Raw genomic sequence first — 25,858 nt, 5'->3', positions numbered from 1 at the left:
GCACTGGTGGTGCCCTTTGCATTAATAGCTCACTGTTCTATGTTAGGATTTTAACTTATTAACTGCAAGTAACAATAGGATCTCTCTGACAAAAGCAGTAGCCCACTGACCTATTTACATTATGTGCACTTTGTGATCTGCATGGTACATGTTCTTTGCAGCAGGCACATTAACACTCTGAGCTACCTTTCCATAAGTCAAAACTTCCACTAAACAATATGCAGATCTCTCTCTAGGAAGAACATTCAACACCAGATTCATCATGCCATTTTTATTGATGCCGAAAATTGCTGGAGGCCAGGAAGGAGGCAGCAAGCGCTTTTAAAATCTTAATATACTTGCAAACATAATGCCTCCACCCAAAGTCAGCACCCGGTGCGGTCACACCGGTTGCACTGCCCTAGAGCTGGCCCTTCAAGGGTCCTGTGACCTCAATGACAGTCACTGTTCTAGGGTGTGCTGCTTCATAGGCCTGCCCGCAAGACTGGAGGTGAACTTCAGTATGGATTGTGGTGGACAAGCCTTGAAGGTTAAACCACACTTGCCACTGCTAGGATCCGCCTGCTGGTGCTAAGACACCAGAGTTTCTAAGGTCTTGCGAAGCCTTCTAAGGTCTAGCATGGGTTGTGCTCACTCAGGAGAGTGGTCTAATGGACTGGTTATTAAGGCTGAACCTGGTTCACCAGTTCCAAATTCAGCAGCTCTGGCCATAGTGCCACATCCTCTCCCCCACTGAAAACCATACTGCCCCACTGAGAAAAACTCACACTACCTTCAATTACAACCCAATTGTTGCCGGCTATAAACACCTGGATGTGGCTCAATTTAAATGACGCACTAGACAAGAGCAATATGTGGCCTACAAAAAATAGTAACAACATCCTGGAAAAGCAAACACTCAAAGGGAATGCAAAATTAGCAAACCATGTGAAATGTAAGCAGGAACAACATGGTTAGCTTAGCGCTTTTACACTCACTATTCAGAAATCAGTGAGTGCTTTTGCCTGAAAAGTTGAGGACATGACAACAAGGCCCTGAATGGACCCATTTTAACGTCCATTGCTTATATCCTTACAAAATGTAAGCAGTAGTAGGGTAAAAAAGACCACATCCCTGGACGCAGAGCCGCAGTACACATTTCTTTTCTCCAATCCACACATTGCAGCACCTCCAGGATTGGTGCACTAGGTGCAAGCCCAGGAAAAACAAAGACAAGAAAACAAAAATAGCGCTTCACTGGCAAACTCTGTAAAAGTGACGCTAATGTGTTTGGGTGTTAATAAAATCAATCTGGCCAGCTTGCTACCACTCTGTCTTACTTTATTTAGTTATTTTATCATATTTTAACCTTTTATTCCCGAAGCTGCACCTTGGAAATAAAATAACAGAAAAATACGACATTTCCAACAAAAGTGTTTTTTTTTTTGGATCCATTTCACAGGGGAGCAAATAAAAGAAAGGAGAGGAATGAGACAGGGGACGCACATCGCACCGTGAACTAGACTGTCAATCAGCGCTGGACAGTCACCCAGTCCTGCGGCTTTTAGTGTCAGGGAGCAGCGTCGCGTGTCAGGCAGTAGGCGATAATCCTAAACCCGTGCTGGCTGCAGTGCCAGGCCTGAGGCCAGCCACCACCTCGCTCCCTGTGCCTAGTAGTAGCCCCCTTGCCCCTTACTTCCTTAGGCCCCTTTTGCTTTTGAAATTTCTGGCCCGCTCCAGCCCGGTCTTGAGTCGCGACTCCCCCGCACCAGGAACACTGCCCTGACACTACAGTGCCACCACACCATAGGACGGAACAATGCACGCAGTTGCCCATATGTCGTGTTCACCGAGCTCAGGTTTGTGTATGTAAGTTATGTAACAGAGCAAAAGGAAAATCCAGATCAGACTCTGATCTGGATTCTCCTGTTGCTCTGTTACGTAACTTACATACACAAACCTGAGCTCGGTGAACACGACAATCAGAGAATACCAGGTCGATCCCTACCCGTTGACCCCGCGCTCCTACTGCTGTGCATTATCTGATTGAAAATGCAATTAGCAAAAATGCAAAAACAACACTCACTTGGCGGCGGGCGGCACTGGGACACACTGGGACAGGCAGGGGCTAGGGGGCTATAAATAAATTAAATTATGGGGTGGCGAGAGAGGGCCTCTGGTCGACTCGTCAAGGTCTCAGTCTCTGCTGCAGCCTGCGTTCTGGAACCTGGGGATCACGCGCACTTTTTATTGCGTGAGCTCCAATGCGCATGTGTCAACTCACCACCAACAGCCGCACCCGCCCCACCCCCCTAAGGTGGGTGAACTGCGAGTCTGCGACTAAGAGCAGGCAGCGCAGACGCGGCGGTGGAGACTTCAGCGCACCGCGCTATTTATCCAGCACTGACCTACAGTCAGCACTAAATTCATTAATTGTGTTCATAAATTTTGCTTTTTTCCGCACCGAGCGAGGGAGACGCAGTCACGCAGCAGAGACAGTACAGAGCAAACAGTGAGCAACAAAACCGGCCCCCGGCCCAAAAACCGGCCCCCGGCCCAAAAACCGGCCCCCACCCCTGGCAGCCTACCGGGGGATTGCCCGGTGCCCGGCATTGCCAGTCCGGGCCTGCTCATGGTTATTTAGTAGGTTAATCGTGGATAAATAGATTAACATGGTCAATTCTGAGATCCAACACGAAGTCTAGCAGGGTATCCGCTAATGTGGTTTTCTGGTGAAGTGATTAGTAGACAAGAAGCAATGAGGTAGTGAGGGTTGGGAGCAAATAAGTAAGGATTCACACTCTGGTGTTGAAGGATCTTTCCTCATAGTAGTTACTTACCATCCATACAGTATCTCGGGTGTTGCCATAGCATGCGAAGTGAACACCTTTATGCTAGGTGTGAATCCAAAATATGACAGGGGAGTTGCGAATGTAATCCCCAGGTACTGTCATCGTATGCCCCAAGACAATTGAATACACAACTGAAAGGCACAGTAATCATATGTCCTGCCTCAGACATCAAATGTCCCTAGTCACACAAGGAAAGTGTGGCTAAAGCATAGGCCTGAAAATTACAATGATGGCTTCAAATACCTGTACACAGGCCTTAAATGCACAGGTACAGCCACATTGTGACCAGTTACAGCTATAACAGTCCTATCAAAACCTCAAATGCCCAGTCACTTCCTCAGATACCCGGACATCAGCATCCTCTGTACAATCATAGATTCAATTGCTGGGGTACAGGTGAAATGCTACATCCAGGCAGAGGCTAAGATGCCAACGCAAAGCCACAATTGAACAAGCACAGCTCAAGTTCCTATGCCCATCCTCAAATTGCTGCATATCGCTCCAGTTCTTTGTGTATAGCTTTATATGTCTCTCATACCTGCTCTTTCACCTTAAGGGGGTCTTAATCCACAATGTCAAGATGTACTGACAGGATTTTGGAGTCAGTTGCTGCTCTGGCAGCAGCGTCATGCCACAGCTATATGTCTGTCTCTGCCAAGCTGAGGCAGAAAGCTGCACCATGCCTGCTCTCTCGGAGCGGCAGCAGACTCAGTAGCCCACCAGGTGCCTTCTAACATGAGCACTCAGTTCCAGTAGTGTCTCAACCCTTGTGCCAAAGATTTGGCGAGACTGTTAAGGAGTTGCATGGTGGTGGTGGTGGCAACATGCCCATACATAGCAATAGACCCAATTCAGGCGGGAGACTCCTGTTTTTTTAAGCAAAAACGGCATCATTTTAGGTGTTCACGCCTAAAATTGTCTTTGCTTCAATAGAAATCAATGTTGGGGGTGGGGTGGGGGGAGGGGAGAATACATTTCCATGATTTAAATATTTGAAGTCTCCCCCACTTCCCAGTTTGAAAATGTTGGCATGTATGCATGCCGTACTGTAGTGGTGATGGAGTTCATTTCTGCTGTATATTGCCTCACAAGCTTTTAATGCTAAATCATAACATAAACAACACGTTGTCATTTTAAATGAGATTTAGCAGTGAATATAGTTATTAGAGAGCATACGCAGTGCGCAAAGCGTTGGGAGACATTGCAACATTCCAAGTCAGCTAAAGAGTCAGAAAGGTATATAACTATCTGTTAGAGAAAGTTTAAAATGCCAAGCTGCAGACTCTCCTGGAGTCTCACCAATGATGGGCGTCTGTGCCATGTCTTTTGCACCACAAAGTTGGTTCAACAAAATCTGTAAAATACGGGGAAATGAGTCTGATTACAGATAAGCTTAGCTCACACACTGACACACGTGTGCTGTCCGCGCTGATGAAGGTAAATGGAGCTCTTTCAGCGAGAGAGGTGAGGCCTCTTTCAGCAATGTGATCATCTCTCAAAGAACACAGACAGCTGTGGAACATCAGGGTGCCTTTCCAAGCCGCAAATTAGTCAGCAAAAAACAAATGTAAGAGTTCCTCCTACTGCTCTCCAAGCACGCAAACTGGTCTGCAACAGTATATAAAAGAAAACAAGTCCTTCAGAAATCTCCATTCTCATTAGGTGATAGTGAAGATGACAGTGTACACAAGAGAGACAAAGAGGAAACAACGGAATTCCGCATACACGTATTATTAAAAAAAGAACCACTACAGTAAATACATTGTAACATTTTAGAGCAGTAAAGCGGTTGATTCAGAAGGAAAAAATCGGGGATATGTATTTTCCCAACTGACTTCTATTGAGGCCGAGGCAATTTTAGGCGACAGATGAAATAAAGCAATTTTTGGCTTTATAAATCATGAGTCTTTCGCCTGAATCAGGCTTGTTGGCATGTATGATAGTACAGTAGTACTTCCAACCTGATAGCGGTACTTAAAATCAACTTCTTACACAATTTGTTTCCTTTTCCTTGTAAAACCTCAAAAAGGCCGTAAACGCCCTGTTCCTTTTGCAAAGTGCATGACACAGGCACACAACAAAAACCTGGTTGTATTCTGACAAGAAAATGTTGTTACATTTGTTGGCATCAACTTTTTAATCTTCTAAATAATATATATCCTTTTCTTTGTCACGTACAATGTTATGGTTTTGTCAAGTCCGGGACTCTTGTTTCAGTATCAGAGCCTTTGTGCTGTAGGGGAATGTCAGGGCTAATGGGGGAAAGATGAAGACTGATCAGGGCAATTTCAACAAGCATGAGTCAATCCCAAGGATTCCGGGGCAATTTCAAGGCTTGTTGGGTCATTTTAAAATGTTGGTGACAATTGTAAAACTTGTGACGCAGTGCAAGACTTAAGCAGGCTTAAGGTTCAAGTTAGCGGCTTGTATGGTCCTCCGAAGGCTGCTGTGGCAATCCCTAAACTTCTGTAGTGATTTCTGGACTAAAGAGGTATTGCCAAGGCTAGTGAATTGATTCAACCCTTTATGGGAAGATATGAAGGCCTCAGTTCGTAATTCCAAGAATCATGGGGCTATAGCAAGTGTTGAGGGTGCTTCAAAGACTCCTGGCATAATGTAGAGGGTCATGGAGCATCTAAGGGCTTGTGTTGTAATGGTATGTTAAAGTTAGAAGAGAAAGGTTCATGGAGCAATTCCTAGGCTTCTGCGGCAACTCTAAGACCACAAGGTAATTTCAAAGCTGACCGGTGTTTACAGGATTCAAGCGATTATCTCAGATCTGGAGAGATATTTGTGGGCTTTGTGTATCAATTGCAAAGCTTGTAGGCAGGGATGTGAAGACTTGTGGGTATTTGCAAATCTTGTGGCCTGATTGGAAGGTCGGCAGAGAATTTGCAAGGGCTCTGGGGTAGTGGCAATACCCTCTCTGCAACTTCAAGGCTAAGGGGGTAATTTTAAGCCTTGTTGGGTAATGCCAAGGTTCAGTTTTAGGGCTTGGATGGACAACTCTGAGGCACATCTAAAAATGCTACGTCTCTCTGCGTAAAGAAAACTCGTCGTGAGATTCCTAAGCTCTGCCAAGTAATGTCAAGGCTTGGCGGGTAATTCGAAGTCTTGTGCAGGAATTGCAGACCTCATGGTGCAGTTTCAAGTCACCTGGGGCATATTCATGGCCCATAAATGTCAGACATGCACAGACACAAACAGACACACATTGACATACACAAACAGAAATACTGAGATGTGCATGGCACAGTCACAAAGACAGACCCAGAGCCCTGTAGTAGCGGCTAACCGCTACATCCCTACTTGCAATCTACGCTCGACTAGTCAGGCCATTTGTCCTCACTCAAAACTCACCATGTGGCACCAAGGTCCTGGTCACTCAATCAAATGAGTCCACGCCATTGGCACTCCTGTGGCAGTTTAATCGCTTTCCACATTCAAGAATGCTCTGAAGGCACACCTCTTCCTACAAGACCGTGAGAATGGCCATCAACATACTGACCCTACTCACAAGTTCATTACTGCCTCTTGCACCAGCAAGTCTTCAGTTCTAGATGTGCAGTGTAGGGCGGGATTGTACGATTTCTAATGTGTGCATACTCGTGCTTTCCTCCTCTCTTATCGTCCATCACACCTGCTCTCCTCTATTCGTTACACGCTCTTGGGTATCTGTGCCTATTGCTATGTACAGCTTTTCTTGCTGAAGTGTTCCTGTTGCTCAATAAATACTAGTACACATTCTATCAAAGGTATAAATGACGATGGATACAGACATCAACTCACAGGCCAACACAGGCAGATGTACAGAGAAACACTCACAGATGTACAGATAGCCCCACAGACAGATATGCAGACTTCCAATCACAGAACACATAGCGACGAAGACAGACCAGGCAGACCAACTTACAGGCATGCACAGTGATACTTAGTGAGGCCTACATACAGTAGTTAAACAGACATATAGATCATTGCGCAAAGGCAGGCATGCAAACAGACAAAGACAATGACAGATGTACAGGGGCTCTTACAACTAGCCCAGCAGGCATGCAGACGTAGCCTTGGATACAGGTACTAATCTACATACATAGACACAGACAACAAGCCATACAGATATACAGATTGACGCAGACAGGGAGACACAAGGCCTTGCATATATAATCAAACAGACCCACTCAGAGATATGCATACAGGCACAGAAATACGCAGGTAACCACATAGACATTCTGATGAATACAGACAGATAAACACTGAAAAATATACTGGGGCACTCACAGACATGCAGACAAAACAACAGATAGATGGACACACACCTATCGCTAGACACAGACAGATACAGAAATACAAACAGGCACAAAGGGCACATTCAGGGAAACAGATAGATACAAGCAAACACATGCACAAAGGCACAACACAAGGGAACACAGCCGACTCACTCACACAGACATGATCACAGGCAGACAGAGATAGACAATGGCCCAAACTCACAGGGTCATCACACACACGGACACACACACAGACACACACAGACATGCGCGCGCGCACACACACAATCCGTCTCACTATCTCTCGCTCTCCCTCGGGCAGAAATAAGCACTCACAAATACAAACGGATAAAATCAGACACACTTAAAGTCATTATCTCACAGGCAGTCCTGCACACTCGGCTTTATGTCAGAGTATCGAGGGCAAAAATATCATCCCGCCACTGGCAAAAATACCGAGTGCCAGTCGGCATGCCTGTTGTAAAGGTTAGAATATGTTGTAAGTATGGATTTCCTATTCCTAACTAGCGAACTATGTGATATAATGTCGTCAAGATTCCTATATGTGGAGGTACGTTTAGTAACCCTTTACTTACCAATGTATAATTACCTTCACAGCATTCTGGCAGTCAGCACTTTTGCCACAATATTTTGGGCGCCATCATTAAGAGCTCTGTATTCTGGTAGGAAGCCGCCATCTCACGAGCCCCGAGATACACACCCAAACACATCCGGAGACTCTTCGAGCCGGGCCCTGGGGGGCTCAGAGCTATTAACACGGCTGGCACAGGGTTCGCCCAATGGGGCGGCCCCGGGCCAGCCCCCCCAGGAGCCTGGTAATTAAGTAAGCATTGCCACCGTGCCTGGCACGCGGGCTAGGGAATAAACTCACACTAATTAATGTACTCAGCTTTCCGAAAATGAGTGTGATTAAGGGTCTCTCAGAGGAACCTGGGAGCAGACAGCGGGACAGTGAGCCGCGTGCTCGACGGAAAGTACACAAATACACGTTTAAATGGATATAAAAGAAGGCCAGCGTGCCAAGGTGAACACTACCTCTAAAAGAGGGTAATTGGCTTTTCAAATGTCACCAGAACGCTGGGATGGCTTCGTTGAACAAAAATGCCTTTTTTCGGTTACATATTTCATTTTACACTGCATGTCTAGTTTCCTTTAATTGTCATGAAAATGTTCTGGGTGTTTTTCTCTTGACTCTTTTCACTGTGAGTGAATGCATTTTTCTCTTACACTTGTGCACATTCTGCTAGAAAATAGCCCATTTCATTATTAGGAACGGTAGGCCAATCTCTGTTTTCATTTTTTTCTATTTTCAATGGGTCCTTTTTGTGATGGGTCATTTTTATTTACTCTTGTTTCAGACTTATTATGCCACTGTTAGACCTTTTTACTTTTATTTCTGTTTTATAAGTACTTTTACACTTTTAGTGTCTATTGCATATGTTTGCAAAAGTAGATATAAATAGAAAAAAATATAAATTGTTAGCTTGCCATATCCGGGCCTATTGGCTTTTCCAGTGCTTGTTTAATTTATAATCAAGTATTATGCAATCAAAATGACTTGTACATTAGTTAATGTAGTCAGTGCGACGTCCACATTGTTAACTATCCTGAAGCAGGGAAATGAGACCAAATGAATGTGCAATACAACGTCCATTGCACATTGAGAAAAACAAATGTACCTTTTCTCCAACACATGTACATTCATCAACACAAATGTATATTCACAACGACAAAGGTGCATTATCACCAATAAATGTGTATAATCTTTGTACGTGAACAAGGCTGTGTGAGTCGGAACACATCGAGGAGTTTTTGATCACATGAATAAAACACCAATCAAGGTATCCTGAAGGAGCGCATTTTTGTCAAACCACTCTATCTGGCTACAATAATTAAAGGATTAGCAAATCTAACATCGCAGAAATGAATATCTATTTCACAGTATTCATGGGTGAGGATAAAATAAGATATTTCTGATTAGGAGCAATGCTCATTCCAAATGTACACCACTAAAGAAATGTGAAAAGATCACACATATAGATATATATCTATAATAAACAAAACTGCATAATACCTGGCACATAGCTCTACTTGATAGGAAAAATGAAATTAATTAAAAAACACACTTTTAGACTTTTGCTACAGTTATAGCAAGAAAACACTTTAAAAAGTGAAATGTCAAAAGTATTTGGCTATATCAATAAGGAGTTTTTTCTGGAAAAAATTTTTCAGACAGCAATACTAACAGAAAAATAAATGAAGGCATAAATACAAACAACATTCAACCCAATTCACTAACTACTAATTAACTTTTGGACGTAATTTCTTTACTCCTTCTAGGATTATGCATGGCGAGTTAGACATATTTTGTATTTTTGTGTTTTGTAGAGAGCTATGTGTAGCTTAGTGCTCCCATCATAGCACTAACATGTCACGTGGGCCTATGTGTAATGCATGGAGGGTCTGTTCAAATGACCTTTGCATAGCACATATGGGCATTGCCTGTGACCGTGGGTTCTGTGGCTACGCCACTCTATGTGCTGTGCTGCATAGGACATTCATTACCTGAACCTGTGTCCTGTGTGTGCGGCAAACGGAGCTTTGCCCTCAACCATATTGACATTGATAAAATGTATTAAGCACACGAATGCCCGTAGGCGTCTTGGCGCTAGCGTCTGATAGGTTTAACGCACCAAATTTAAAACAATGTAAGATTAGAGAGGGGACAGAAAAAACAGGTTTCAACTTGTGTCCTAAAGCAGGTAAAGTGCTGCTAATTTTTAAGATCCCAGGGAAGTTTATTTCACAGTTTACAGGTGAAGTAAACAAAGATCCCACCTCCACATGATACTTTGTTGCATTTGGGTACTGTGGGTGTTTTGGAAGGCAAAGATCTCCTTGGTACATACCATGGTAAATTTCCTCCTCAGATACTCTGGACCAGTCCAATGGAGAGAATTATGTGCCGTACAGAGTGCCTTAAAGGCCAGTCGTTTGTTGACCCTGAGCCAGTGGAGCTCCACTAAAGCTTGAGAGTGTGATTGAGATTTAGGTCTTTTCTTTAGGAGCCAGGCTGCTACATTCTCTAAAAGCTGGAGTTTATTTAAGGAGCAGAGATGAATACCCTGGTAAAGGGCATTGCAATAATCCAACCTGGGCAGTACCAGCGCAATAACAACTGATTTTTGAAGGTCGTATTGAGTAAAAGGGAGAATTTTTCTTAGTGTTTTTAAAATTAAAAAACAGGCAGACATGACTTTATTGATCTGATCTCCGAAAGTAAGATTGGTGTTGGAAGTCACCTCCAGGTTTCCTTCTTTCGAGACCAGGGAATGTAGGGGACCAAGAAACTGGGGCCTCCAAGACGGTTTCCAGAATGAGGTATCCTTTCCAAAGAGGAGAACCTCGGTTTTCTCTGAATTTAAATTAAGGCTGTTACATCTCATCCAGTTGACAAGCTCACACGTCCAATAGTTGAAACGTTGAGGAACCTCTTCCACGTTGCTCGAAATAGGCACTATAGTTTGAATGCTGTCTGCGTAGGCAATTGTGGAGTAGCCAAGGGATTGTATCAGCTTGACTTGGGGGGGCACATAAATATTAAAGAGCATAGGATTCAATGATGACCCCCTGAGGGACCCCATAGGGAAGAGAAAAGGATTCTCCCCTAAACTCACAGGAAAACCGACAGCTCTCTATCAGTGAGGAAGGATTGAAGGAGACCCATGGCTGATCCACAAATCCGAATATTAGGTAAGCGTTCTATGAGGACAGCGTGGCTCACAGTGACGAAGGCTGTGGACAGATAGAAACGGATCACCACAGCCTTTCCACCACTGACCACCATTGCTCTTATCTCCTCTGTGGCTACAACCAGAGCCGTTTTAGTACTGTGGTTTGATCTAAAGCCATGTTGAGCTCTGTTAAAGATCTTATTTCTCTTTAAAAAATCCGAAAGAGCAATGTTAAGGTGCTTTTCAAGGATTTTCGCCGGCATTGGTAGGTGAGAGATCAGACGATAATTTTTTAACTCATTGGGATTGAGAGAGGGTTTTTTCAACACAGGAAGTATGCAAGCCTTTTTCCATTCAGCAAGGAACTGTCCTGATGTGATGACACTATTAATTAATGTAGTGAGAGGGGCTGCTACACTCTCAGCTATATGCTGTAAAATGTTTGGAGGGCAAGGGTCCGAGGGAGCTCTTGATTTAGTGTGGGCAATAAGTTCAAGCACTCTTTCTTTGGTAAGCGGGGGGCACTCGCTGAGCTCCTGTTCGCTAGGCCCTGTTTATTCCTCTCCTGAAGAACCAAGGTTAGTATTGAGACTCAAATCAAAACCTCCATAGACTGCCTCAACCTTATTTCTGAAAAAAATATCTAAATTGTTGCATAGCAAGTGGCTTGGCATCGCTAAACTCGTTGAATTGGGGCTAGGGAGCATTTTAACTGTTTTAAAAATTTCTTCTTGTGAAATTTTTCGCTAGAATAATGTTATCTGTAAAATACTGAGTTTTTTCTTTGATTATTACATTTTTATAATCCTGGATACATTGTTTATATTTACTGCTTTCTGTTGGATTATAGTTACTTCTCCAAATCTTCTCTTGCCTACAGCATTTTTGTTTAAGCTTCCTAAGATTTAGAGAGAACCAGGACGTCATCGGCTTGGTTCTATGAGTTCTTGTGAGTTTAAGAGGAGCCAACTCAGATAGTGCTGTATTGATCCAACCAGCATACTTAGCCATATCTAAATTGTGCTCATTCAACAGATGAGCTTGAGTATTAATCAGGATATCTGTAAATTCCCTTTTATCATTTTTATTACACTCTCATGTTTTTATGAACTGCAATGCTCTGCCAGGTGGAGGCAGGGGCAGGGACCGATAAGCTGAAATCAGCGGCATTATGGTCCGACTAGGTTATTGGTAGTATGGCTTCTAGCTACAAGTCTGGATGACTTGAAAAAATGCCTTCTAAGTCATGAACCACCTTGTGTGTAGGAGCATTCATCAATTGTCTAAGATTGAAACAGCTCAGATTATCTATAAATTGTTCAGTTTCTTTATGGGTGGAATCTTCCAAATGGAAGTTAAAAAAAACCTAAGATGGTGTAGTTAGAATATTGGAATATGGATTCAGTTAACTCACTTAAGGGCGTTAAAAAGTTGGCTTTAGGGCCCAGGAGCCTATAGATCAATAGACCATTAAATGTTGAGTCTCAGCACCTGGATACCCCCATGGGTGATAAGCCGTGCTATATAGTTACTGTATGATTGATTGAGTTATTATTCAGTTTACATCTGAGAGTAAGTGCCTCGCTATCTATTATGCTTGTTGGCTTGCATGAAATCTCAAGATGTTCGCGGAGCCAAAAGGGTCTACTTTAAAGGTGGATTAACCTGCTGTAATTGCAGTGATTAAGTCAGGATTTGATGCTTCATCTGTCCAAGTCTCAGTTAAAACAGCTAAGTCTGGGCGTACATATCTAGGTGATTATAAAATTCATATTTATGATTATTGACTGAACATGTATTTATCAAGACACAGTTCAGCATCAAAGTATCAATGGCGTGTGGAAGGGCTATGTAATTTTCTTTAATGCTGTCACCTGCCGGCAGGAGCTTAGTTTGGCACACAAAGTGGCATTGAGCACAGTAATGATTTTCCGATCCCAGATTAAGATCGAGGTTGATACATAACATATGCCTACCTAGGGTGTTAAGTTGACCAAGCTGTTCTCTAGAATACTTCTGGGGAGAAAATTGGGCTGAGGTTCTGGCGCAAGGCACAATCTGGGCGAGGATCGGTGCAGATGAGCTTGCCGGTGGCGCGTCCTCGCATCGGTCTGATTTTTATAATGGGTTGGGCACAAGGCAGAGTCAGCTCTAGACTGGTGGCCTGCTCTTTCCCTCGCCCTAAAAACATGGCCATCAGGAGAAAAAGACATGATCCCCTACCGCTATGCGAGGTGATGTACAAAATTAGCAAATAGAAGCAAGCTCAAACAGGTAAGTGCAAAATAGGCAATTTCATACCCCCACAAATATGCAAGTTACAACTATGAATACGATTAATAGCAGCAATTCAATTCACTTTAAAAATGTTAAAATCACCTAAAGAGCAACCTCTAACAGTGCCAAATTAATTTCTAAATTGTGCAATCAGAAGAATGCCTATCTCTCAAAAAATAACTGGTGATTCTACCAGTGTGTCCAGACATTGGCCCAATTTTTATATTCAGTTGGGCACATGGAGAGTCAGGCCTAGACCGCTGACCTGCTTTCCCCCGACTCCTAACAATAATGGCCTTGATGTCGTCTCATGCCCAATACAATGATATTTGAGTTTTCATCTGAATTGTCATGTTTAAAAACATGAGGAGTACACTGGGTGGATGTTATGGTTGCACAGTTCACCTTAACTAATGTCAGTGTCTTTAGGTTTTATATGGTAACAATCGTGTACTTTCAGATGACGTTTTTAGAGAAAAACATACGCATGTGTTATATACCTATGTATATACTACTCTGTATGGGAGTTGACAAAGTGGTTCCTGTTCTAAGGTTAATGCTACTTCTGAGCCCATTTTGGGGACCAACAAGAAAAGGCATTATTTATAGTTAGCTATTGCTACCTGCTTCCCAGGGCTTTAAGTGGGACGGGTTCTGCCAGTGCTAAGCACCAGCTGTTCAAAAAAACAGGTGGCGAGAGGCGTCCCAATCGGGCTCTTAATTTTTGCCCTCAGCCTGGGAGTGGAAAAAAATCTTCACCCGGGGGCAACTACCAGCCGTCACCAGCCTTTGATGTAATCCTTTGTTGTGCAACTACCACCAAGGAGCTAATCAGAAGATACTGTCACCTGCTAGTTATCTGAAAGCGCACTCATTGGGGACCTGCAGTGGGGCAGGAGGGGTAAAAGACTCAGAATTCCATATATTCCACCCTCAAGCCCATCTAGTCAATACTTTCAGGCCTGTAAATCTCCATATCATTTGGACGAATGGGTAAGTACCACATACAAAGCTACAAGCCCACCACAGGAGATCTGTAATCAGGCTCTAGTCTAAAGTCAACATGTCCGCAGAGATAAAGCTGCTGCCTAGTATTACCAGCTTCTAGGCATTTTGTTGAGCCCACAAAAAATAAAAGTAAGTATTTTACAAAGAGTTTTATTTAACGTTTCTAATGGCATGGTATAGTTATTTCACAGCATCATAATTACAGAATTGAAGCCTTTTCACTATTATTTACCACAGTCATTGTTGTTACCAGTCATCTTTTGCAGCTAACAACCATTGATAAAGCCAATAGTCTGGGCTTGTTTTAAGGGCATGTCAGTTGTCCTATTATATATCTGGATGCAATAACAAAAAGAGGCAGCAAAATATCAGTCAGAAAGCAGATCTTTTTTTCTGACATATTTAAGCCACGCCCTTTATTACATAGGTTACGCCCCTTTGAGAGACCCCACAGTTTTTCCAACCTACTTAAGCCCTGCTGCTTCCTATCGCTAAAACTCATCTTCCTTGTGTACTATCTCTCCACATGACTCTCTTTTCTCTAATGTGACACTCCTTCCTGCGATCCCCATTCCCCTTCTGTGACATCACTTCCCCTATAAGCGCAACCTTGAGATGAGGTTGCATGAGGGGCACCACTCACTTAAAGGAGGCAAGTGAGAGCCGCACCAGCCCACGGATATCAACATAGCAACCTCTGGGGGCACTTCTGCAACACCTTTAAGAACAAGTACAACACATTCTGAGACAAAATGGACGCACTGCTGCTGATAATCAGAATGGATGTGAGTTAGAGGACAATTGTCATATGATGGCCGTATAGGGTTGTTAGATTTGTAGTGATACATGAAAAGGGCTATGAGTTTGAAGACACCGACCCACATTGGTATAGGGCTAAACTACAGGGCAAGCGTGAGGGTGTTGTGGCAACGTGCTGAATTAATTTATCGTCTACCTTCACTCTGTGATCTCAGGGTCTCCTTCTGACATTCATTTAGTCCTTAAGGTTACTATGATATAATTTAACGTACAACAAATACTAATACTACGCAACATATAATAACTCTACACACTGTTCATATATCTGTAGAATTTTGCATTCTTTCTACTATGAGATCATCAATGATATACATGACCTTCTCTATACAATGATGACACCTTGACTATTTTGCTAGGTATGGCCATTGCTTTGACACTTAAACATCTTTGATATGCATTGCCCTCTTTATGCAATGAGTAATCCTTTGTTGGGGTATTGGGTATGGCCACCTCATTGAAGCGAAGGCATGGCCCTCTCTATGCAATGATGACCCTTCTGTAGAATTATTATGCAAGGCTTTCTCTGTGCCATGAGATTATCTATGATTGGATGTTGGTTATATCCATCCCTGCACAGTGAGGCCTATAGTTGGATATGGCCATCTCTATGCCGCACAGACACCTCTATTGGGCATATCATTCACTAGACAGTTAGAAAACCTCTGTCAGGATGTTGGGCAAGGCCCTCTTTATATATTGAGAGCACCTCTTTTGTGAATGGCCCTTTCTGTGCCGTCATGGCACCTCTGTTGGGTTATTGTGTTTAGGCTGCTTTGTACTGTAAGGCAGCTCTGGTAAAATGATTGTTTGATAGATTATTTAAGGGCAATTAAATAGCATGCTATACTTTGATAACATCTCTTTTGGATATGTCCACTGCCATAGACAATATATACCGCACCCCCGGCACCCCTTACCTTGTCAGCCATAATCATGGATGAGCCTCCATGGATGCCTAGGATGGGTGTCAGTGTCTGGGCAGAGATGAAGTCCAGGATCTGTGCAATGGCTTCCTGGTCGGTGTCATCACCGAAGACCACGCCCTGGATCTTCTTGTCAGCCATGAGGTCACAGATGCGGGTGATGATGCTCTTGGGGTCCGTCTCGTTCATCTTGACCAGCTCCACCCTTGGCACGACCAGGAGGTCGTGAAAGTCGTCCTTCTCGTGGGCATCCTTGATGGCCACCTCGTCCGACGTGCCCACGAGGATGACGGCGATGCCTATGGTGGCTTGCTTCTGCCCGTGGCCACCGGTGGTGGCCAGCAGGAGGGTCAGGCAGATTTTGAAGAGGTAGCAACCTCCCACAGGCCTCATCTTCAGCTGTTGAACTTCCTGCAAAGTGAGAACAGGGAAAGAAAGGCAAAAGGGAGAAGTGAACAACTGGAAGACACGACCAGCCAATACATTGAGAAAATGCAGCATGTATTGCAATACAGATAATAAGAATTTCAATTAAATATAGAAGGCTCAGACATTATAGAAATACCATTCTGTCCTCAAGGACTCCTCACTCAAAAGCATTTAAACATGTGCAATGTTAATCCTTCCACTGCTGTTCAATATCTGCCGCCCATCTATCTGATGCCTATAGACACGCCTGCAGATCTCCACTTTCTGCAGTCGAACGTCAACCTCTATCTGTTTCGTATAACCAGGTGCGGCTCCTCCGCTATGGCGGAGGACCGTCACCCCACTGCTTTTGAGCAGTGAAGTAAAGAAAATATAAAATGATAATAACTTCAAGTTATTATCATTTTATGTTTCCTTTGGGCAGGTGGATGGGCGGGGCTTCTATGCTCTTGGAGTAGGACAGGGGATGAATGGTTTGCCCACTCCTATGTGCGCAGTGACTGTTTTGTCAGCCCTCTCGGGCCACCAAAACAGTCATGGACACTTTTCCTGTTCTCCATGCAGGCTGCATTACAGTATGCAGGGAGAACAAGCCCAGGCTCCCATTCCCTGGTTGAGCATCCAACCAGGACACGCAAAGCCGATCACAACACTGCAGATTGGTCAGGGGAGCCCTTTCTGTGCTTCCTGTGCCTCGGTCTGATGAGGACAGCAGGAGCAGAGATGTGGGACCGGCGTGGCAAGGTAAGTTTTGCTTTTTTTTTTACCGCTTCCCCCACCCCCACCCCGGCCTCACTGCTGTTACCTCCACGGACCGCGGCTGCATACCCATCCCTCCTCTAGCCCTGTCATGTCTCTCATGTCCCCCCACTTTGGTTCAACATCAACGTCTTCCACATGAAGCCCCAGGTCAATGCTCAATCCTGTCCCACATCATCTATTACTCCTGCCCACATGAACCCCCAATTATTCCAAGCATGAACCCCACTTCTGGCTCATAATTCTCCACCACATTTCACATTAACACTCTTCATTCTGCCTCGCCTGTTCCCCTGGATATTTGATGCTCAGTATTGACTACTGAGGCCTCACAGGTCTGGTTATTGGGAGTGTCTCTCCAGGGGGTAGGCGTTACAACAAACAAATGATGGACGGAATGCTGACAATGCATACATTCTCCCCCAGTCAAGAGATCTGGGTTAAATCCATCGTTCTTTTGCCCACTACACCACCCCAGTTCAGACATGGCCATATGCAAATCAGTCTTGACCCTGTGCCTCATGGGAACAGTCCAGCCCGAACTGCCAAGCCATGTCTTCCCTGGACCGGAATCAAGCATCCTAGGACCGGTTTCTGGCTATCAGCCGTCATCAGCCAGGATAGCTTGACTCCAGTGGCGTAGTGAGCACGGGTCCCACGTCTGGGAATACCCATCCACCTTAGGGCGAAAAGCGTTACAACAAACAAATGATGGACGGAATGCTGACAATGCATACATTCTCCCCCAGTCAAGAGATCTGGGTTAAATCCATCGTTCTTTTGCCCACTACACCACCCCAGTTCAGACATGGCCATATGCAAATCAGTCTTGACCCTGTGCCTCATGGGAACAGTCCAGCCCGAACTGCCAAGCCATCTCTTCCCTGGACCGGAATCAAGCATCCTAGGACCGGTTTCTGGCTATCAGCCGTCATCAGCCAGGATAGCTTGACTCCAGTGGCGTAGTGAGCACGGGTCCCACGTCTGGGAATACCCATCCCACTTAGGGCGAAAAGCGTTACAACAAACAAATGATGGACGGAATGCTGACAATGCATACATTCTCCCCCAGTCAAGAGATCTGGGTTAAATCCATCGTTCTTTTGCCCACTACACCACCTCAGTTCAGACATGGCCATATGCAAATCAGTCTTGACCCTGTGCCTCATGGGAACAGTCCAGCCCAAGCTGCCAAGCCATGTCTTCCCTGGACCGGAATCAAGCATCCTAGGACCGGTTTCTGGCTATCAGCCGTCATCAGCCAGGATAGCTTGACTCCAGTGGCGTAGTGAGCACGGGTCCCACGTCTGGGAATACCCATCCCACTTAGGGCGAAAAGCGTTACAACAAACAAATGATGGACGGAATGCTGACAATGCATACATTCTCCCCCAGTCAAGAGATCTGGGTTAAATCCATCGTTCTTTTGCCCACTACACCACCCCAGTTCAGACATGGCCATATGCAAATCAGTCTTGACCCTGTGCCTCATGGGAACAGTCCAGCCCGAACTGCCAAGCCATGTCTTCCCTGGACCGGAATCAAGCATCCTAGGACCGGTTTCTGGCTATCAGCCGTCATCAGCCAGGATAGCTTGACTCCAGTGGCGTAGTGAGCACGGGTCCCACGTCTGGGAATACCCATCCCACTTAGGGCGAAAAGCGTTACAACAAACAAATGATGGACGGAATGCTGACAATGCATACATTCTCCCCCAGTCAAGAGATCTGGGTTAAATCCATCATTCTTTTGCCCACTACACCACCCCAGTTCAGACATGGCCATATGCAAATCAGTCTTGACCCTGTGCCTCATGGGAACAGTCCAGCCCGAACTGCCAAGCCATGTCTTCCCTGGACCGGAATCAAGCATCCTAGGACCGGTTTCTGGCTATCAGCCGTCATCAGCCAGGATAGCTTGACTCCAGTGGCGTAGTGAGCACGGGTCCCACGTCTGGGAATACCCATCCCACTTAGGGCGAAAAGCGTTACAACAAACAAATGATGGACGGAATGCTGACAATGCATACATTCTCCCCCAGTCAAGAGATCTGGGTTAAATCCATCGTTCTTTTGCCCACTACACCACCCCAGTTCAGACATGGCCATATGCAAATCAGTCTTGACCCTGTGCCTCATGGGAACAGTCCAGCCCGAACTGCCAAGCCATGTCTTCCCTGGACCGGAATCAAGCATCCTAGGACCGGTTTCTGGCTATCAGCCGTCATCAGCCAGGATAGCTTGACTCCAGTGGCGTAGTGAGCACGGGTCCCACGTCTGGGAATACCCATCCCACTTAGGGCGAAAAGCGTTACAACAAACAAATGATGGACGGAATGCTGACAATGCATACATTCTCCCCCAGTCAAGAGATCTGGGTTAAATCCATCGTTCTTTTGCCCACTACACCACCCCAGTTCAGACATGGCCATATGCAAATCAGTCTTGACCCTGTGCCTCATGGGAACAGTCCAGCCCGAACTGCCAAGCCATGTCTTCCCTGGACCGGAATCAAGCATCCTAGGACCGGTTTCTGGCTATCAGCCGTCATCAGCCAGGATAGCTTGACTCCAGTGGCGTAGTGAGCACGGGTCCCACGTCTGGGAATACCCATCCCACTTAGGGCGAAAAGCGTTACAACAAACAAATGATGGACGGAATGCTGACAATGCATACATTCTCCCCCAGTCAAGAGATCTGGGTTAAATCCATCGTTCTTTTGCCCACTATACCACCCCAGTTCAGACATGGCCATATGCAAATCAGTCTTGACCCTGTGCCTCATGGGAACAGTCCAGCCCAAGCTGACAAGCCATGTCTTCCCTGGACCGGAATCAAGCATCCTAGGACCGGTTTCTGGCTATCAGCCGTCATCAGCCAGGATAGCTTGACTCCAGTGGCGTAGTGAGCACGGGTCCCACGTCTGGGAATACCCATCCCACTTAGGGCGAAAAGCGTTACAACAAACAAATGATGGACGGAATGCTGACAATGCATACATTCTCCCCCAGTCAAGAGATCTGGGTTAAATCCATCGTTCTTTTGCCCACTACACCACCCCAGTTCAGACATGGCCATATGCAAATCAGTCTTGACCCTGTGCCTCATGGGAACAGTCCAGCCCGAACTGCCAAGCCATGTCTTCCCTGGACCGGAATCAAGCATCCTAGGACCGGTTTCTGGCTATCAGCCGTCATCAGCCAGGATAGCTTGACTCCAGTGGCGTAGTGAGCACGGGTCCCACGTCTGGGAATACCCATCCCACTTAGGGCGAAAAGCGTTACAACAAACAAATGATGGACGGAATGCTGACAATGCATACATTCTCCCCCAGTCAAGAGATCTGGGTTAAATCCATCGTTCTTTTGCCCACTACACCACCCCAGTTCAGACATGGCCATATGCAAATCAGTCTTGACCCTGTGCCTCATGGGAACAGTCCAGCCCGAACTGCCAAGCCATGTCTTCCCTGGACCGGAATCAAGCATCCTAGGACCGGTTTCTGGCTATCAGCCGTCATCAGCCAGGATAGCTTGACTCCAGTGGCGTAGTAAGCACGGGTCCCACGTCTGGGAATACCCATCCCACTTAGGGCGAAAAGCGTTACAACAAACAAATGATGGACGGAATGCTGACAATGCATACATTCTCCCCCAGTCAAGAGATCTGGGTTAAATCCATCGTTCTTTTGCCCACTACACCACCCCAGTTCAGACATAGCCATATGCATATCAGTCTTGACCCTGTGCCTCATGGGAACAGTCCAGCCCGAACTGCCCAGCCATGTCTTCCCTGGACCGGAATCAAGCATCCTAGGACCGGTTTCTGGCTATCAGCCGTCATCAGCCAGGATAGCTTGACTCCAGTGGCGTAGTGAGCACGGGTCCCATGTCTGGGAATACCCATCCCACTTAGGGCGAAAAGCGTTACAACAAACAAATGATGGACGGAATGCTGACAATGCATACATTCTCCCCCAGTCAAGAGATCTGGGTTAAATCCATCGTTCTTTTGCCCACTACACCACCCCAGTTCAGACATGGCCATATGCAAATCAGTCTTGACCCTGTGCCTCATGGGAACAGTCCAGCCCGAACTGCCAAGCCATGTCTTCCCTGGACTGGAATCAAGCATCCTAGGACCGGTTTCTGGCTATCAGCCGTCATCAGCCAGGATAGCTTGACTCCAGTGGCGTAGTGAGCACGGGTCCCACGTCTGGGAATACCCATCCCACTTAGGGCGAAAAGCGTTACAACAAACAAATGATGGACGGAATGCTGACAATGCATACATTCTCCCCCAGTCAAGAGATCTGGGTTAAATCCATCGTTCTTTTGCCCACTACACCACCCCAGTTCAGACATGGCCATATGCAAATCAGTCTTGACCCTGTGCCTCATGGGAACAGTCCAGCCCGAACTGCCAAGCCATGTCTTCCCTGGACCGGAATCAAGCATCCTAGGACCGGTTTCTGGCTATCAGCCGTCATCAGCCAGGATAGCTTGACTCCAGTGACGTAGTGAGCACGGGTCCCACGTCTGGGAATACCCATCCCACTTAGGGCGAAAAGCGTTACAACAAACAAATGATGGACGGAATGCTGACAATGCATACATTCTCCCCCAGTCAAGAGATCTGGGTTAAATCCATCGTTCTTTTGCCCACTACACCACCCCAGTTCAGACATGGCCATATGCAAATCAGTCTTGACCCTGTGCCTCATGGGAACAGTCCAGCCCGAACTGCCAAGCCATGTCTTCCCTGGTCCGGAATCAAGCATCCTAGGACCGGTTTCTGGCTATCAGCCGTCATCAGCCAGGATAGCTTGACTCCAGTGGCGTAGTGAGCACGGGTCCCACGTCTGGGCCTGCTTCATCTCAAACTACCTAACTCATTGCATAACTATTCAGCTCAAAATCGACCACCACATTCACTCCATTAGCACTTGACCTTCAGTATAGCGAAGTTAACCAGTCCAAGGCTTATTCAGGGAGGTGGTGTAGGGTAGAAACTCACCATTAAAAATAAAATGTGATAGCAAATGGTAAATTGCCAGCAAGCCAATACATTAGTCTGTAAGATAAAAGTGCTTTAAGACTAGCACACCATGCAATTACTGTGCCTAGTCATTGGAGGGCACTGTAAGTGATATTCTTGTTTTTTTTAGTAACCACAATAATCTGTGGGGCTGTCTAACTACTCTTGTATTGGCAGGTACTCTAAAGTAGGGCTCTTTGGATGTTTGCCCTCCAGGGGGAACCTCTTGGATATTGTCAGTCTGAAGGCTCCTGTGGTTCATTTTGCCCTTCTGCCTACAAGCTCTCGTTTGTAGTCCAGTAATGCAACGGTTCCTCCTTTCCTTTTGGATCCAGACACAATACCTTTCTGTCCTTCATGGTAGTTTTTGCAATCTGGGCCTGCAGTTTGTTGATTCATTATTATTATTGTTATTATTGTCGGATTTGTATGGCTCATAGCTTCCCCAGCAACAGGGCGTCCCAGCGCGACCAAAGACAATGAGAGTGGCCGGCAGGAAAGCAGTTAGACGTGAATCGGGAAAAGCCAGGTCTTAATGGCTTTTCGAAAAACAAAATGACTCTGGATCTCTCTGATCGAAACCAGAAGCAGATTCCAGAGTTGCGGCGCAAGACTACGGAACGAGCGGCCTCCAGCTCTCGCTCTCAGAACACGAGGGACATTCACTAACGCCTGGTCAGCTGATCTAAGAGACCGCCACGGCACATAGAACTGTAGCAAATTGGACAGGCTCAAGGGAGCCTGTTGAGCCAGAATCCTATGCGAAACGCAAAGAGTTTTAAACTGAATTCGCATTTCAACTGGCAGCCAGTGTAGCTTGGGCAGGACATGGGAAACTGAACAGAATCTCGGCAATGCCACCAGAATACGTGCAGCAGCATTCTGGATTCTCTGCAGGTGCTTAATACAAGACTTATTGGCCCCAAGACACAGAGAATTACCATAATCCAGCCTAGACAGGATTGTCGCTTGGATAATGGTCTGATGCACCCTAGGGGGGAAAAAACCGAGCAGAGGCTTCAAACCACGCAGCAGTCCAAAACATGTCCCTGCCACGGCTTTAGCCTGTGTATCGAAGGTAAGCCCGCTGTCGATCCAGACCCCCAGATTCTTGACTGCCTCTTTAGGCACAGGGGCCGGTTTGAGGCTGTCTGGCCAACACTGCTCGGACCATAAGTCTCGGTCTTTCCCAAATAACAGCACCTCGGACTTACTGGCATTCAGCTGCAAGCAATTAGTTGACATCCAGCCTGCAACCTCTACCAGATCCTCCTTAAACCTTCCCAAACTAACATTATTTTTCTTGGAGAAAGCGATCACCAATTGGGTGTCGTCAGCGTACGACACCAATGACAACCCTCTGCCCTTAGCCACCTGTGCAAGAAGGTGCATGTAAATAATAAACAGAAGGGGGCTCAAAATAGAGCCCTGAGGCACCCCCTGTTGCAAAGCAAACTCCTGTGATTGAAATGGTGGCACCCAGACCTGAAAATATCTTCCCGTCAATAAGGACCGACACCAATCCAAGGCCAGATCCCTCACTCCGATGTCATGCAGACGCCTCAGCAGAATCTCGTGGGAAACAGTGTCAAAAGCGGCACTTAGGGCTAAAAGAATTAAGGCCGCAGAATCACCCACATCCAAAATCCCTCGGATTCCCTCCGTCACAGCCAACAGAGCAGACTCTGTGCCGTGACGTGGTCTAAAGCCATTCTGCGAAGGGTCAAGAATTGCATTCTGCTCGGTAAACTCAGTAAGAATAGTATTCACATGCAATTCCACCATCTTTGCCAAAAAAGGAAGCTGTGAGATAGGGCGGTAATTGCCTGGCTCACCAGGATCCAGAGATGGTTTCTTTAGCAGAGGGGTGACTTTTGCATGTTTCCACGCTGCTGGTAACGTAGCTGAGGACAGGGAGAGATTAACCAACTCCAAGCTTACAGGCGCAATCGTGGAGAAAAACTGGCAAAAATGATTAGGTGTAAATGGGTCAATTGGCGAACCTGATTTAATTTTCTTACAGAGGATCTCGAGATCTGCAAGAGATAGCAAAGGAAAGGATAACAGGCTGTTAGTCCCTTGGGGACCAGGAACATCAGGCCCCTCTTGCTGCCTGACCTGACCACGGGGGGGGAGACTTTGATATATCTTCTCAACCTTGTTAACATAATACCTGGCCAGGTCATTGCACTGATTATTTGATGAAATAGGGGAGATCCCGAACACACCTCCATTCTTCATATTCTTAAGCAGGGAGAAGACTGTCTTGGAGGGGTTAGGACTGTCTAAGATTTTATTACCAACGGACTCAGCCCTTGCTCTCCAAATCAATTTATGATAGTGTTTCATAGCCACGATAGTTAGTTTTCCCTACTACATCATACAAGCGCCTCCACACTCGCTCAAGCTGTTTACAATGTTTCTTGGTTTTGGACAAGGATTCATTGAACCAAGGTTTGGACTGCCCCCGATTTCTCCTACCCAGCTTCGCCGGGATGCAGCTGTCTAGGCCTGATATCACCCAGTCATGGAGAAGTGTATCAGCAGCCTCCATGTCCTGCGGCAGTTGCGGCCTGTGGCTAGACCAATAAGCTGACAGACAACTGCTATCTAGCTTATGCCAAGGTTGTTTCAAAACAGAGGCAGAGCAGTAACCACCCGGCTGGCCCCGCCACCGCAGTGAAAAGACAACCAGAAAATGATCCATCCAGCACTGTGGAACAGGAGGTTGAACCTTCAACAGGGCGAGATTTGAAAATAAGGGATCTAGTAAATGCCCAGCGGCATGCGTGTGCTCGCGCACCCACTGGGTCAGTTGGAGAGCCTCTAGATCAGCCAGAAAACGAGCGATCTCTGCCTTCCCAGCGTTTTCACAGTGAAGATTCAAGTCCCCTACAAGGCTGAAATTCGCCGCTTAACTAGCGAGAAACATAGCTTTATTCACTAGGTCTTCCCTAAAAGCTCCAGATGGCCCAGGAGGGCGATAAATAAGAAAACCGGAGATAGTAAGGTTGGGATTCAGCATGATTTTAAATAGGGCACTCTCACAGTTCATTGCGTTTTCCCTAATAAAACTACAGGAATAAATATCTTTCATAATGATTGCAATCCCGCCCCCCGTTTCCCCACTCTATTTAGACTCTTCATGACAAAGCCAGAAGGGAGAGCCAACCAAGATTCTGCTATGGAGTCTTGTTTAAGCCATGTCTCAGTTAAAAAAAGAACATCAGGGGATTCATCCTCCAAAAGATCGAAAACCTCAGCATGATGTTTAACAAGAGACCGACAGTTCAGGCTCATAAACCTGAAATCCGTATGGTCAGGAGGGCAAGGCTCCAACACCTCCCCTGTAAGTTGAAACAAATAAAACTTACATTTAACAGGGTCGTCCAATGGATGCCATGGCGAGGAAGGGCATTTGGACTGCCGCCCCACTAACTCAGCACGCGTGTAGCTCCAGAATGTAGTAGGAGGAAGGGCAAGGGGTCTGGCGACTGGCGACGTCCGGGCGCGGACGGGCGCAGACGGGCATAGCTTCACTCCTCCAGGTGGTGATCATTGTACAAAGACCACTGACCGAAACATGCTTGTTCTTCTCCCGGGCCCAGCCAACCTTGGTTCTGGCCCGCAGTACAAGCACGGCGTACACTCGATCAGGGTAGCATAGACAGTGCCTGTATCAGCAGTAGAGTGGCAGTGCGGTAGTTGCACTGCTTTCAGTGGGTGAGCCCTGCACCTTACGTTGTGCTTCAG

General features: G+C 46.0%; 1 protein-coding gene across 2 annotated transcripts in view; it reads right to left on the bottom strand.

Moving 5' to 3' along the window:
* The window catches only part of GRIN2B (glutamate ionotropic receptor NMDA type subunit 2B), a 572,709-nt gene that overhangs the window by 442,744 nt on the left and 104,107 nt on the right, over positions 1-25,858 (bottom strand). For both annotated transcript variants that reach the window (XM_085601197.1, XM_085601196.1), the window contains one exon: positions 15,876-16,292. In XM_085601197.1, coding sequence (XP_085457323.1) covers positions 15,876-16,274 — 399 coding nt within the window. In that variant the 5' untranslated portion in view covers positions 16,275-16,292. The remainder of the gene's footprint in view (positions 1-15,875; positions 16,293-25,858) is intronic.

The sequence above is a fragment of the Triturus cristatus genome, chromosome 4_2 (genome assembly GCF_964204655.1).
Source record: "Triturus cristatus chromosome 4_2, aTriCri1.1, whole genome shotgun sequence".
Classification (NCBI taxonomy): Eukaryota; Metazoa; Chordata; class Amphibia; order Caudata; family Salamandridae; genus Triturus; species Triturus cristatus.
The sequence above is the reverse complement of the archived record's forward strand: the minus strand, read 5'-3'. Positions and strand labels throughout refer to the sequence as shown.